The sequence below is a fragment of the Branchiostoma floridae genome, chromosome 4 (assembly GCF_000003815.2).
Source record: "Branchiostoma floridae strain S238N-H82 chromosome 4, Bfl_VNyyK, whole genome shotgun sequence".
Classification (NCBI taxonomy): domain Eukaryota; kingdom Metazoa; phylum Chordata; class Leptocardii; order Amphioxiformes; family Branchiostomatidae; genus Branchiostoma; species Branchiostoma floridae.
Genome location: NC_049982.1, coordinates 15854477 through 15866345, shown reverse-complemented (window position 1 = coordinate 15866345; position 11869 = coordinate 15854477). Strand labels below are relative to the sequence as shown.

At 41.4% G+C, this 11869-nt stretch overlaps 3 protein-coding genes across 6 annotated transcripts in view; all 3 read left to right on the top strand.

Annotated features, from left to right (window-relative positions):
• LOC118413497 overlaps positions 1–1321 on the top strand; it is a 5120-nt gene extending 3799 nt beyond the window's left edge. For 2 of the 3 annotated variants that reach the window (XM_035816935.1, XM_035816934.1), the window contains exons 4-5: positions 347–444; positions 661–1321. In XM_035816935.1, the coding sequence (XP_035672828.1) occupies positions 347–444; positions 661–846 (284 nt within the window). In that variant the 3' untranslated portion in view covers positions 847–1321. Of the gene's footprint in view, positions 1–95; positions 149–346; positions 445–660 lie in introns of all 3 variants that reach the window. The other variant, XR_004830873.1, reaches the window with a different exon arrangement.
• Positions 1322–7233: 5912 nt separating this feature from the next.
• Positions 7234–9486, top strand: LOC118413496 (metallothionein 20-III-like). Of its 2 annotated transcripts, none has more exons than XM_035816933.1 (4): positions 7234–7418; positions 8072–8185; positions 8600–8657; positions 9030–9486. In XM_035816933.1, exons 1-4 carry the CDS (start codon positions 7391–7393, stop codon positions 9082–9084), a joined length of 255 nt encoding a protein of 84 aa, XP_035672826.1. In that variant the 5' UTR covers positions 7234–7390; the 3' UTR covers positions 9085–9486. The 2 variants fall into 2 exon arrangements, with proteins under 2 accessions (XP_035672826.1, XP_035672825.1); XM_035816932.1 differs by lacking the exon at positions 7234–7418 and adding an exon at positions 7558–7714.
• A 1003-nt stretch (positions 9487–10489) lies between these two features.
• The window catches only part of LOC118413495 (ras and EF-hand domain-containing protein homolog), a 37047-nt gene continuing 35667 nt past the window's right edge, over positions 10490–11869 (top strand). Inside the window, exon 1 of the mRNA XM_035816928.1 lies at positions 10490–10710. Within this exon, the coding sequence (XP_035672821.1) occupies positions 10631–10710 (80 nt within the window). The 5' untranslated portion in view covers positions 10490–10630. The remainder of the gene's footprint in view (positions 10711–11869) is intronic.

Here is an 11869-nt window from a genome sequence, read left to right as displayed (position 1 = left end):
TGAGTTTTGTACTGTAGGGACCAAACTTTATACACCAGGTGAGTTTTGTAGTGTAGGGACCAAATTTTAAACACCTGGTGAGTTTTGTACTGTAGGGACCAAACTCCATTCACCTGGTGAGTGTACAGACCCAACCTTCAAACACTTGGTGAGTTTGTAGTAAAGGTTCAATTACTGTGGGAACCAACATTGCCCAGATATTTTCTTTTCTTTTTGACAAAAAAAGTTGTAGAGATAAAGCCTGTACAATCATCATGGTTCTACTTCAAGTTCTAGTACATTGTTAAAGGTTGTATTCACTTAACACTCACATGACAATACAAACCATCTATCCTGTTTTCTACAGGTGTCAGCCTCCCTTCCATAGGAGATGGGAAAGGTGTCATGTCTGCTGCTGCCCAAACCAACGTCTCCGATGAGGACATGGGAACAACGTTGCCCCAAGTGAGTGTTGTATTTACATTGACAATGTTTCTAACTGCTTTAGTAGTAAACGTTGTAAGAACCTTGGAAAGAAAGACATAATGTGTATTGCTGCATGACAGAGGGAGTAATGAGTGATTGTCTAGTGAAACTTCCCTCACAGAGACAGAATGGCTGAAACTGTAGCAGCTACTCTCCAGTCCTCTAACAGTTTGTTCTCTCCATCATGCACACCAGCTGCAGTTTGGCACCACAAGATTGGGGAAGTCCACGTCAGATACCGTGACCTTCAAACAGCCGAGTGAGAAGTCCAAAGTCCGCAGCACCAAGCGGCGCCAGAAGACTGACCGCAACACGCTGAAGGACAAGAAGTCCCAGAAACGGCGCCGTGACAGCCACGGGCTCTCATCACCTGACTTGTGAGTTGGGTGTAACAGTGGGCACCTTACCATCGTGTCCATGATATTTATTGGCAATGGTTCATGTAACTACATGTGTATACATTTTATGTTTAACTGTGCATTATTGGGCATTATGTTTGTCCCATGCCTTTTTTGCATGTACAACTCAGTATAGAATGTTTAGACACAAATTACTGTAATTCCTGATTTTTTCAATGTTCATGGTTTTCATGGTGATGACTGTAACATGAACTTATCGTTACCGATAATAAATAATTTGTCATAGTGACAATGACAAATGATTCGTTCACCATGAACATTTAGTTCCGAGAACAAGTTAGATTTTCTCAGACCGTGAAAGTTTGTATCGAGAAGACAAAGTGAATTACAGTATGCTAAAAAACAGAATAATATGACGTTCCTTACCTTATTGCACAGGTCCAGATGCAATGTTTCACAAATCATGCTGGAACATCAGAATGGCATAGATCTGACTTTGAGTTTTTTATCATACAGTCCCAAATAAGATTTTAATATCCCCACCTTATCGTTCAGCATCAGGTATATCTGAGTCATAATTATTGTTCTACATGTGATCAATACTGCAACAAAACCTACAGGTCTTGCACACACAGTTGGGGTGGGGAAGGGGACGTCAGGACCAACTCCACAGATAGGAGGCTCTCGTCTCTTACAGACTGTCCAACCTCTCCCACTGCACCATCGATCTGATATGTTTGCGCCGTGCAGTGAGAGATGGCTGCCCTGCACCCGGTCTGCCAATCGGGATGTCGGGCCCCATCCTCACTTCACCCCACAACCATGTCAGGTTGTTGCAGTGGTGGGAGGGTGGACTAGTCTGTCAGGGACTTGTGCCTCCTGTCTGTGTGAGGGGATCTTGTACTGAACTGGAACTAACCCAGCTGTGGTGGAACTGTACTGTGTGGTCTGGTGTAGTTTGAGTAAGATCATCTCATGTGAGCCATCTATGACAAACTGTACCATGTAACACTGAGTAGGACTGGTGTGTGGAGAAACTTACACATGAGGTGGTCTCCAGTAGGACTTGTGGAAGTGGGAGTGTCCAGTTCCTGTACAAGTTCCTGTACAAGTACTTCCTGTTACACTTACTGTGGGGGGGGGGGGGTCCGACCTAGCACTATATCTAATACTATACAACAGTTGTAGTTTAATATACACCTTTGTTGGGATTCGATTGTATATTCTTCACATAGCACATGAAGTGGAAAATCTTGACATTATACTACTGTACAGATAAAAGTTGAATCACTAGAAAGGCCGACATTTGCTTGGGTGCAAATACAGCATATTTCAGCCATACCCATTCCCACGCAACATTGGACTGTTCCAAGTCACCCCTGCGCAAAAATGCAATATTTTAATGTAAGTTATCCCCAAAAGAGAACTAATATTGTGAATTGATTCCATGTCAAAACAGAGCTTGCCCAATATGCCCCGGGCCCATATGGAAGAATATAATCTTTCACAGGAGCGCCTATGCATAACTGATTGGTTTTTAGAATTGCGGCAGCTCCTATTTTTCCGAGAGTGAAAAAAAAACCGCATCTTCCATTCAGAAGATATTCGTCATGAAATTACATGACGCCATTCAACAATGTCCACTTCGATAACTAGGTCTAAGTACCGTCATAATCTCCTTGTGATGTGGGTACATTTATTATTGCAGTGAACTTTTTTTAAGCAAGTAGGGCATACGTTTTAATAATTGTCAGGTGCAGGTACTGTGTAGTAGGAGTGTTGTTGTTTTTTTCAAGCTAAAAACTTCAATCTTCTTCTTGTTTTGTATGAGCCATTACATAAACGGAGACGTCTCGAAATTTTACAAGAATTTTACCACTCTGTCGCTTCATTTCTTATCTGAAAGATCCCAGGACCAACAAGTTAATTTGATTTTGCTTTATCTATATATTTCATTTTCCTTCGAATTCTTTGTTAACTGATATGCCCCTGCACACCACTGTTAAATTGTTTTACTTTGTATGCAATCAGCCATCGGACGTAATCTTGTCTGAGTGTTATAATTTCCTGCTCGTAGCGTGCGAGACCTGGAGGATAGGTGTTTCTACTTTGTTCGGGGGTTTCTTTTCGGAGGTCAGTGGTGATACTCTGGTACTGAGAGTGTCTTATTGGGCTCAAACTCTGGCAGTTTAAAGTTACTTACAATTTGAATGTACAAAGTTTACGTCAAAAAAGAACAACAACAACACTAGAAGTACCTACATTTGTTCGGGAAAAAATACATGCATTCTCGCCTCTGTCAAACTTACGTATCAAAACTAAACGCAAACCGTTCAATTTTCCCTGTCAAAATCTGCCGAAAATGATTGATAGTGCCATGCGGAATGTTGGTAAATTCATCGACACTAACGTTCAATGCACGCGTACCGTCCGCTACCGCTCAAATGACCCTGTCTGAACTCCAAATCCTCGCAAACTACAATTTCAAACCCGGCACAGGGTACCATATGGCCAATGTAAGGCTGTAATATGCATCTGTTTGTGTATATACGGGATTGCAAGGCCCCGCTTATGAATATTAACTAGCATTCGCCTTTCTCGTCGCTGATTGGCTGGCGTCCATAAAGTAATTATCTCTCGCTCTCCCCAGACCGCTGGCACCTGGCACGTGTGGGCTCTGGGGTCACTGGAGTTCACGGCAGGAAGCCGAAAGAAAACCAATTTCCCCTCAGAAAAGCGCTGAAATTAAGCATTTTAAAGTAGTTTATGCCAAAAACTTTACTTGGATCATTTTACCAACTATCTAATGCCTATCTACACCAAATTTAAGGGCATTCCATTGTAATTCAAGGGAACAGGGGGCCACAATATACCGTTTTGGTCAAAACATGACCTTTAAACTTCAATAAAATCATTTTAGAGGCAGATATGAAGAAAATGAGAAAAAAGCACATCGGTATTGACCCACTCTACCCTTGTGCCAAATTTCATGTCATTCGGTCACGGAACGACGGAGATGAATCGCTTTGAAGATTTGACAGGAGAAAGAAAGAAAGAAAGAAAGAAAGAAACATTACGAATACAATATATTTCACCATACCATATATGGTATGGCTGAAATATAATTAATATCATACACTGTCTGAATCACAAGGATTTTCAATTCAAAGTTGTAAAGAGCAATATGACAATTTGAAAGTAATATAACTTCAACAAACTCTCAGGGTGACATGATTGCATAGATACCATGCCGCATTACAAAACCTGTGTTCATTACTAAATCATTTGTATCACAAACTCCAGCAGCATTAACTTGTATCACAGTAATGTCTTTCTACCATGTTAAGCCATGTGATGTACATGTACTATTATGTATTTCTTGCTTATACTATTAGAAAGTACCTGATATCTGTGTGGTCCACATTGTATCATATACAGTGATGTACATAACTTATGTGGTACATACTATCTGTACCAGTTGAGATGTCCATATTTTACATTCCGAAAAAAATTGTCAATAAATACAGCTAAGTGGAATATATTCTGGCTTAGTCTCCCTTCTGTCAGAACTAGAGCTGGGTATCGGTACAGCGTACCGGTACAAAACCGGTTTTTCCTATTGGACCGGTCTAGAAAAACCGGACCTGAAAAAAGTAGGTGGACCGGATGTTGGACCGATTAGAAAATTAACAGATTATTTCATAAGGCATTTACGAGTTTTGGCGCTTGCAGGTGGAAGAAAATAACAAGAGTAAAGAAGAGTAGAGTTCATAGTAATTTCTACCAAGTTTTAAAGCCAATCGTACAGGTGCAGTTAGCGTTGTAGGATTTTAAAACGCCAGTGTAAGTCTAGTACTCCACCAAACAGATTTCTTTGTAGTAAAATGGACTATTAGTATGAGTCATACTGAATCAGGTTCAGGTCCGGACCTGGACCTGATCCTTTGGACCTGAACCGGACCTGGACCTGAATTTTCTGTACCGGTACCCAGCCCTAGTCAGAACCATGTATAAACTGTTATCTTGGCAGCAGAAACAACACTGGCACTCATTGAGAAATACACTCACACAAATGAGTTTGATAGGGGCTGCTTTTCCTGGTGATAAATAATACATTTATACTCGTACAGCTCTCCCAGACTGACACACAAACAAGACTGGTGTCCCTGTCCCTAAATATTGCATCAACAACAGTTTCCTCTGTCCATGACTGCCACATCTGCAAAACCAGCGCCCCTGTCCTTGGTGCTGAACGACACATCAACAACACTGGTGTCCCCATGAAAAAAGAAATAGAGGCACACATTAAAAAAAAATGACCAAAAATTTATGTTTTGAAAACCACAGCATTCTCTGTTGGCCTGAATCTTCAGGCTGTGCTTTCAGCAAACGTGATACATTATAAGCCAATGCCTTTCTGTAGGCCTCCACAACTTGCGCCTTAAAACTAAACTCAAAAAAGTGAGATTGATATCAGTCCAGTTTAGCTCATGGAAGAGCTATTCTTCCACTGGTCATGACAGAGACAGCAAACAGCATGTGCAGTATTTGCAGGTTCACTGTACCGTGGAAATTCCCCTTTTTGACAAGCACAGTGAACAGTGGACCACAGCCTAACATCCCGTACTGAAGACTGCGACCCTTTCCAGTAGCAATCATGTGGGTAAGCAGAAAATGTGTGTAGAAAGCCAACATAACTCAAGAACACGTCGCCTGGATGGCTTTTATTGATATTAGGATATGTGGATGAATCTAGATGAGACCTGGAAACAATTAGATTTTGGGCACCTGACAGCTTTTTACGGTGCTGCAGCTGAGCTTTTGGGTTTGATATCTTGAGTCCTTGACATACTGTGGTCATGATTTTAGGTGGTAGATAGCTATTGGGGCCGAGAGTAAGTGGTGTAGGTTTGGACCCCCTAGTGGCTTGTTTTAGATTTACAGGGGGCGATTTAGTGTCAGACTTTGAAAGGCAATAACTTTTTTAAAAGAAGGGATTGATTTTTTGGTATGTAGATTGCTTGAGTGATGCTTCATATAGCTAGATATTAACTATGTTTTGCTCCAATATAGGACTATTGCAACATGTGACATTTATAACTATGAAAAAAAGAGCAGATATTATGCACCTATTTTGCATCCCTGTTCAGAAAATGCTAAAATTCCATTGCGGTAAATGACAAAAATTTCTTTAATACTTGTGGCCTCTTAAACTTATATACAGGTGACCATCATTGAACTTCAATTATCAAAATTTGAATAAATCGTCATTAAATGTGATTAAAGCCTTCTTTCTCTTTTAACATAGATTGTGTACGTCTGTTATCTGGGTGGTGGAAATGACCATTTGTTCACCTTCGAAGCTTCCTGACCATTTCATGATGAACATTTTTATTCGCATGCATCAGTTTCCAGGGTTCTCACTGGATGTCGTCCATACAATCAAATCAATATGTCCTAAGAAAATGTTGAAGATGTTACATTGAATTAAAGTAACCAATTACATTTCACAAATAATTTACTAACAATAAGTTGAAGAAGTGCCGGTCAGGTCAGGTAGCTATGATTGATTGTGAATTAGCTCAGCCTAACAAAGAAAGTCATGCAGACCCTCCGTGTGGTGTAGGCAGAAGGTGCATGCACTCGAGATGAGCTAGATTGCTACATTTGCACACGTATTTACTTATGTTAATGTCTGTTGTTTTATGCACTCCAGTGTTTGTACTTATACTTGATAGGTTATTTATTGAGAAGTACTTAGCGTTAACAATAACGTGTGCACACTGCTCCCCAGGATCTGACAACTAAAGTATTTAACATTGCTGGTTTAGCACTGCTTTGTATGCTAAACTAAGTCCAGATCAGTGAATAACAATGTTTATTCAACACCTCAAGAGGGAAAACAAAACGACAACTCACTATTCTTTTTTTACTCAATTTAAGAATGGCGGCTCATCCACACAAAAAAATCAAATTAGACCAAGGAGATTTAAAACCTCCTTGATTAGACATAGCATTACCTTGGCTTCTTGAATAGTAGTAGAGTTTCTTCATTCTTGTACCAAAATAGTGTATACTGACGTGATATACTGCAATACTCAAGAAACGATGGTACATTGGATTTCCGAAATCATTTGTCATTTGAATGTCAGTTTCTCATAAAAGCATGTTCACAACAGGTGGTCTTATGACGCAATGCTGAATTATTCTTTGTGACCTTTTACCTTGCTAGTAGGATGGATCAATACATTCTACGTGAAGGGAGTAAATACTACTTTAACGAATAAAACAAAACCAATAGTGCTTCAAGTGTGACACGAAACAATACTCGTGTATCTTAGTTACCACACATTAATCAAGACAGGATTTGTTCATGAGGTTAAGCGGAAATGATAATTTCTGCTTTGCCTCCTTTGAAAACGTGTTGCAGTCCAACACATGCATTTCCATGTGATTTGGGGTCAGCCCACGGTCAGCTGGCTGCAAATACCTGAACAAGTGCCGAGTGCCACATCTTCGCGTCTCCTCCTTTCACGGCGTAATACTTAGCGAAAGAGACCACCATTATGCCTGATCCCTGCAACTGTGCACAGAGTGAGTATCATGATGCGTACAAACTTCTGCTAACTACTGAAACATTTTGCCCTTATTCCGAACACGTAACGTTACCTGATCTTACCTGTCGTCGTGGGTGTGTTTACATTTAGGGGCTTGGACTTTCAACAGTAGACACAGTACTACGTGCTGCCGAACACATACTACTATGTTGTTATTCTAATCAAGTGCCGAGTCATCGGGACTCTCTAAGAGTTCTGACATAAGATGCATGGAGTGCAGCCGGCCTGCACTAGGCCAATCTATGGAGAGCACTGCTGCTTCTACTCTAGGAGGTTGTTTCCCGATACTCTATACAGATAGCTTTGTGTATAACATTGATAATACTGCAAGACTACTGCAAGTCTAAGTTACCCTTCAACCATTACCATAGCAAGTTTCACAGAAACATTGACGGCTTTTGGCCTCCTTGATTATACAGGGGGACATTGAATTTGTTAGGTCGTGACCATGTTCATGGCTCTCGGTTACAAGTACTAAAATTTCAAATGGCGATGTATAAGTGTCAATGTTCTTTAGATAGACGAATTAAGTCCAAACCGGTCGAATTCCGTCTCAAGGCTGTCATTTTCCCAACGCTAGTCTACGAACAGTGCCAATGTTCTGTTTGTTTCCCGTTGACGTGTTGTCAGGCGGAACGTGCTCCTGCGGCGGGCCGTGCCAGTGCGGCGATGACTGCCAGTGTGGTGACGGCTGTAAGTGTGTCGGCTGCAAACTTCACAGCAATGTCACTGACATTGTCACCTGTAAGTGTGCCTCATCACCACGCATGCACACTCAAAAGTGTTCGTACAAAAGTTGTTATATATGCCGTGATTTCCGTAGTACTGTCTGCCTTCATCTCTTGTCATATCAACACCTCATTATGATAAATTTAGGGGTTCTCGATCTGCCTATTCCTCGATGTATATAGTGTCTTAACGCCTGAACATTTGCGATAACCACCGAATAAATCCACCTCGGGGCGGGTATGATAACAAGTACCCATGACGTTATGGATGTAATTTCCAACAAAACGTATTGGACCCAAATTTTCAGATGAACTTTCAAGTTATGTGCCAATGACCTTCGTGACTCAGCTGCCCTTCAGAACAGAAATCTATACAGTCTAGGGATTATTCCTCAGTGCGAGGTGAAAATGATTTTGCTTTCATTCACAGGCTGTGTTGACTGCAAGGGGATAGGGAAGAATTGTGCCTGTGGCTGCTCGTGTTGTCAGTAAGTTGGTGTCGTGTTTTTTTTAATCGCCCACTACCTCAGCTAGTTTGCAAAGCAAATGCCATATAAACAAGACTTCTAGATGATTGGTGTTTGTATCACAGTTCTATCAATTCAAACTTTTCAGACAAAGCAAGACAAACTTGGGCCACATCACAATGAATGTACACGTGAATTAATCATTGTTCTACTAGAATAAACACTAGTGCACACAGAAAATGTGTGGTACCTTATAGGCTATTGCAATCCACTGAAAATATTTCAAATTTTCTACTATAGACGCAGCTCTATATTTGAAATTTAACTTGAAACCTTGGAATGCAAGAAAAGTGCAAAACAGTTACTTAACATGCTCGTATATTTGCATTTCAGGCCTGATACTCCGGCGGTGGCCATTCTGACAACGCCTCCAGCGGCTCACCTGTAAATTGCAGATCGTCAAGCTCTATACAACATGGCGGTGATATCGAATGACATTGAATTAATTGTTTGCATCCAGTCGTCAGTTCTTTAGATTGAAAGTGCTCATGTCACGTCACATGATATGTTTAGATTAGTTCTAAGACGCTCACATTAAAATTGAAAGTTTTACATCTGCCTTGTCCTAATAAATGTGTCATCAGGTTGTATAGAATAGAACTTAATTGCGCGACAATTGTAACAGGTACAATGTATGGCAATCTGACTATACATGGGAGTATTGATAACCAAATTTCCGCCATGTTTTCTTTACATATTTCATTGGCGTCTTAACAAACATGACGTTTAAATAATTCAACATAAAAAGAAGTCACATTTAGCGCATACGCACATAGCGGTCGAAAAATAAGTGCTTCCCTGCGACTTAATCTAATTGTCCCCGATAATCTGCTAACATTAGCCAATTCTGGAATGCTATGGCGGCGCAAACATCATTATGGGCGCCCTTTTTATGGGCGATAAGACTTATAAATACTTATCTTGTTGCGATCTTACAAGGAGCAGACGCTGAGATGTCGTGTCTGTAGTTTTGTCTTTTCCTTGGTCCCATACAGGGTAATGAGGAAATTGGCAATTTCTTCAACAACATAGGCAATGAGGATGGAAACATTCAGGTTAGAGATTCGTATATATTTCGACTGGGATAGATGAATCATTGCGCTATGGCATGCGTGCACGCACACACACCCCTCCTACCCTTTACCTTTAGAATAGAATGCTTTGTGTGTTTGAGACTTCTATTAAAAAATATCACAAGCATCTATACAGTTCTAGCAGTGTTGGGATATATAACACTCGATAACGCTATTTGCCGGGCGGCTAAGCCCTGAGTGTGAGATAGAGTATCAGTCATAAGATCGAGTACACGGGTGGAATGTGAAGGGCTACGGGTATATCTGATTCATCCCAGTACAAATGCGTCTCCCGGGCTTTCACAGTCAAAATGCTAACATACAAGCTAATGTTGCTACCACACCAGTGTGCAACATAAACCCAGAGAATGCTGCTTTAACTCTTCATGTTTGACTCCAGAGGGGGTTAAAAGTGTACATCAGTCTAATTTACGTTATTCCAAAGATAAAGAAAGGGGGTGGCAAACAAAAATCTTCAAAAATTGCGTACAAAACTGAAATTAAATTTTGAAGCGCTCTAACTTTAGGACGGGTCTAAGTGTGCATACGGGTATCCATACGATTTTTATTACATGCACATGCATACTTTTAGTGACAATGGCACCTTAGAAGACATTTGCATCATCTTTGAGCAATGACCAACGATAAATGACCGCACCCCAATAAACCTGCATATTGGGACAAGCAAGCTCAGCCCATCCAATAAAAGCCGAGTGGCGCGGTGAAGCCGGGGCAGTCCAGGGATGGATGGGACCTTCCACAGAACCGCGGCTCCTCATGGACAGGAGCAGGGCACTAGTGTGCCGGGCTAGCGCTGTCTAGGGGAAGGCGTGATCGTCCTTTGGAGGAGAAACCGTGTTGATGTCCCTCGCCTTCCCTGCCATCAGCGGTGAAGAGTACACGTGTACTGACTTGGGCGGAACGATGTTTCAAAAATTAAGGTGAGTTGGCAGAAACAACCCGCTCGGACAAATGCACCCGGTGAAGACGTCGGCACCTTCTTCGTGATTGGAAAGGTTGATTGGCATTTGTTATTTTCAAAATGTACAATAAGTAGAAGCAAGTCTTGAGGAGTTATTATTGTACTTGTTGACGCCAGAAAAGCTATTGATGCGCTTTCTGACTGCGGATGCTGGTATGAATGATACTCATTAAAGCTGGGGGAGGGAAATTTTGAGCAGGCGACAGAGAGTCCTCTGTGAGGACGGTCTGCATTGTGCAATTTGTGGACAATAGGTGAGTGCGGCATTATGTACATGTAGGGCAGTTAGTAATGATGGAGTCCCTCTTCGAATACGTCGTTGTGGGTCATAATATTTCTTCGCTTCCGCCTTGGCGGATGCTGGGAAGAATAGTCTTCATTACGGCAATGAACAGCAGTGGTTTGTACTGTCCGTGCATTGGAGGAAATGGAGTCCGGATCCTCCAATCTGCAGCAATTCGCTTCATCAATGGTCAATGGAAAATGTTTCTTTTGACGGTCAGATGGAAAAATGATGACATTGTCCTGTCTTCTCACTCCGTCGGAATACATGTTTCTTAGAAACGTCGATGTTTGGATGGATTTCGATGATATATTGGGTGGGTATTGTTGACCTGACGGCCCTTGTCGATTCTTTACCTCCTATTGGAAGACTTTGGTACTGCAGCAAACCTTCCGTTTTTTGTGCCTATTTGTCTAGCTTTATGCATAAGTTAAACGCAAACATTACCATGTATGGATTATGTGAATATAGAAGACATTTGTTTACAACTTTTTAATTAGATATTTCATGGACGTATGTAGTCTTTGAACTCTTGTTGATGTAGCTTTTAAATGTTTTGACTTCAATTCAAAATTCCCTAAAACACAACGTGTGTGGGAGGGATATTGCCAGGTCATATCTGTTCAGACGACGTAGTTATTCTCCTTGCTTCCTCCCCTCCCTTAACACTGGGCCCTTTCGCGGTCGATTGACCTCTCAGGAGAACGCTAAGTGGAGGTCACCGTCAGGACTATTCATTATAGACAAACATGCCCAGCAGACTTCCAGGATTGAGGAGAGTGCCTATTGAAATTGTACAACCTGGCTCGGATGCACCTCCGGGACGGTATGTACC

Bases quoted from the DNA above. Each gene is read 5' to 3' on its own strand.
- LOC118413496 (XM_035816932.1), top strand. From the start codon at position 7,651: ATGGAGTGCAGCCGGCCTGCACTAGGCCAATCTATGGAGAGCACTGCT. The intron at 7,715-8,071 runs GTTGTTTCCCGA...ACGTGTTGTCAG, and splicing joins TGCTGCTTCTACTCTAGGAG to GCGGAACGTGCTCCTGCGGC. The intron at 8,186-8,599 runs GTAAGTGTGCCT...TTTCATTCACAG, and splicing joins TGTCACTGACATTGTCACCT to GCTGTGTTGACTGCAAGGGG.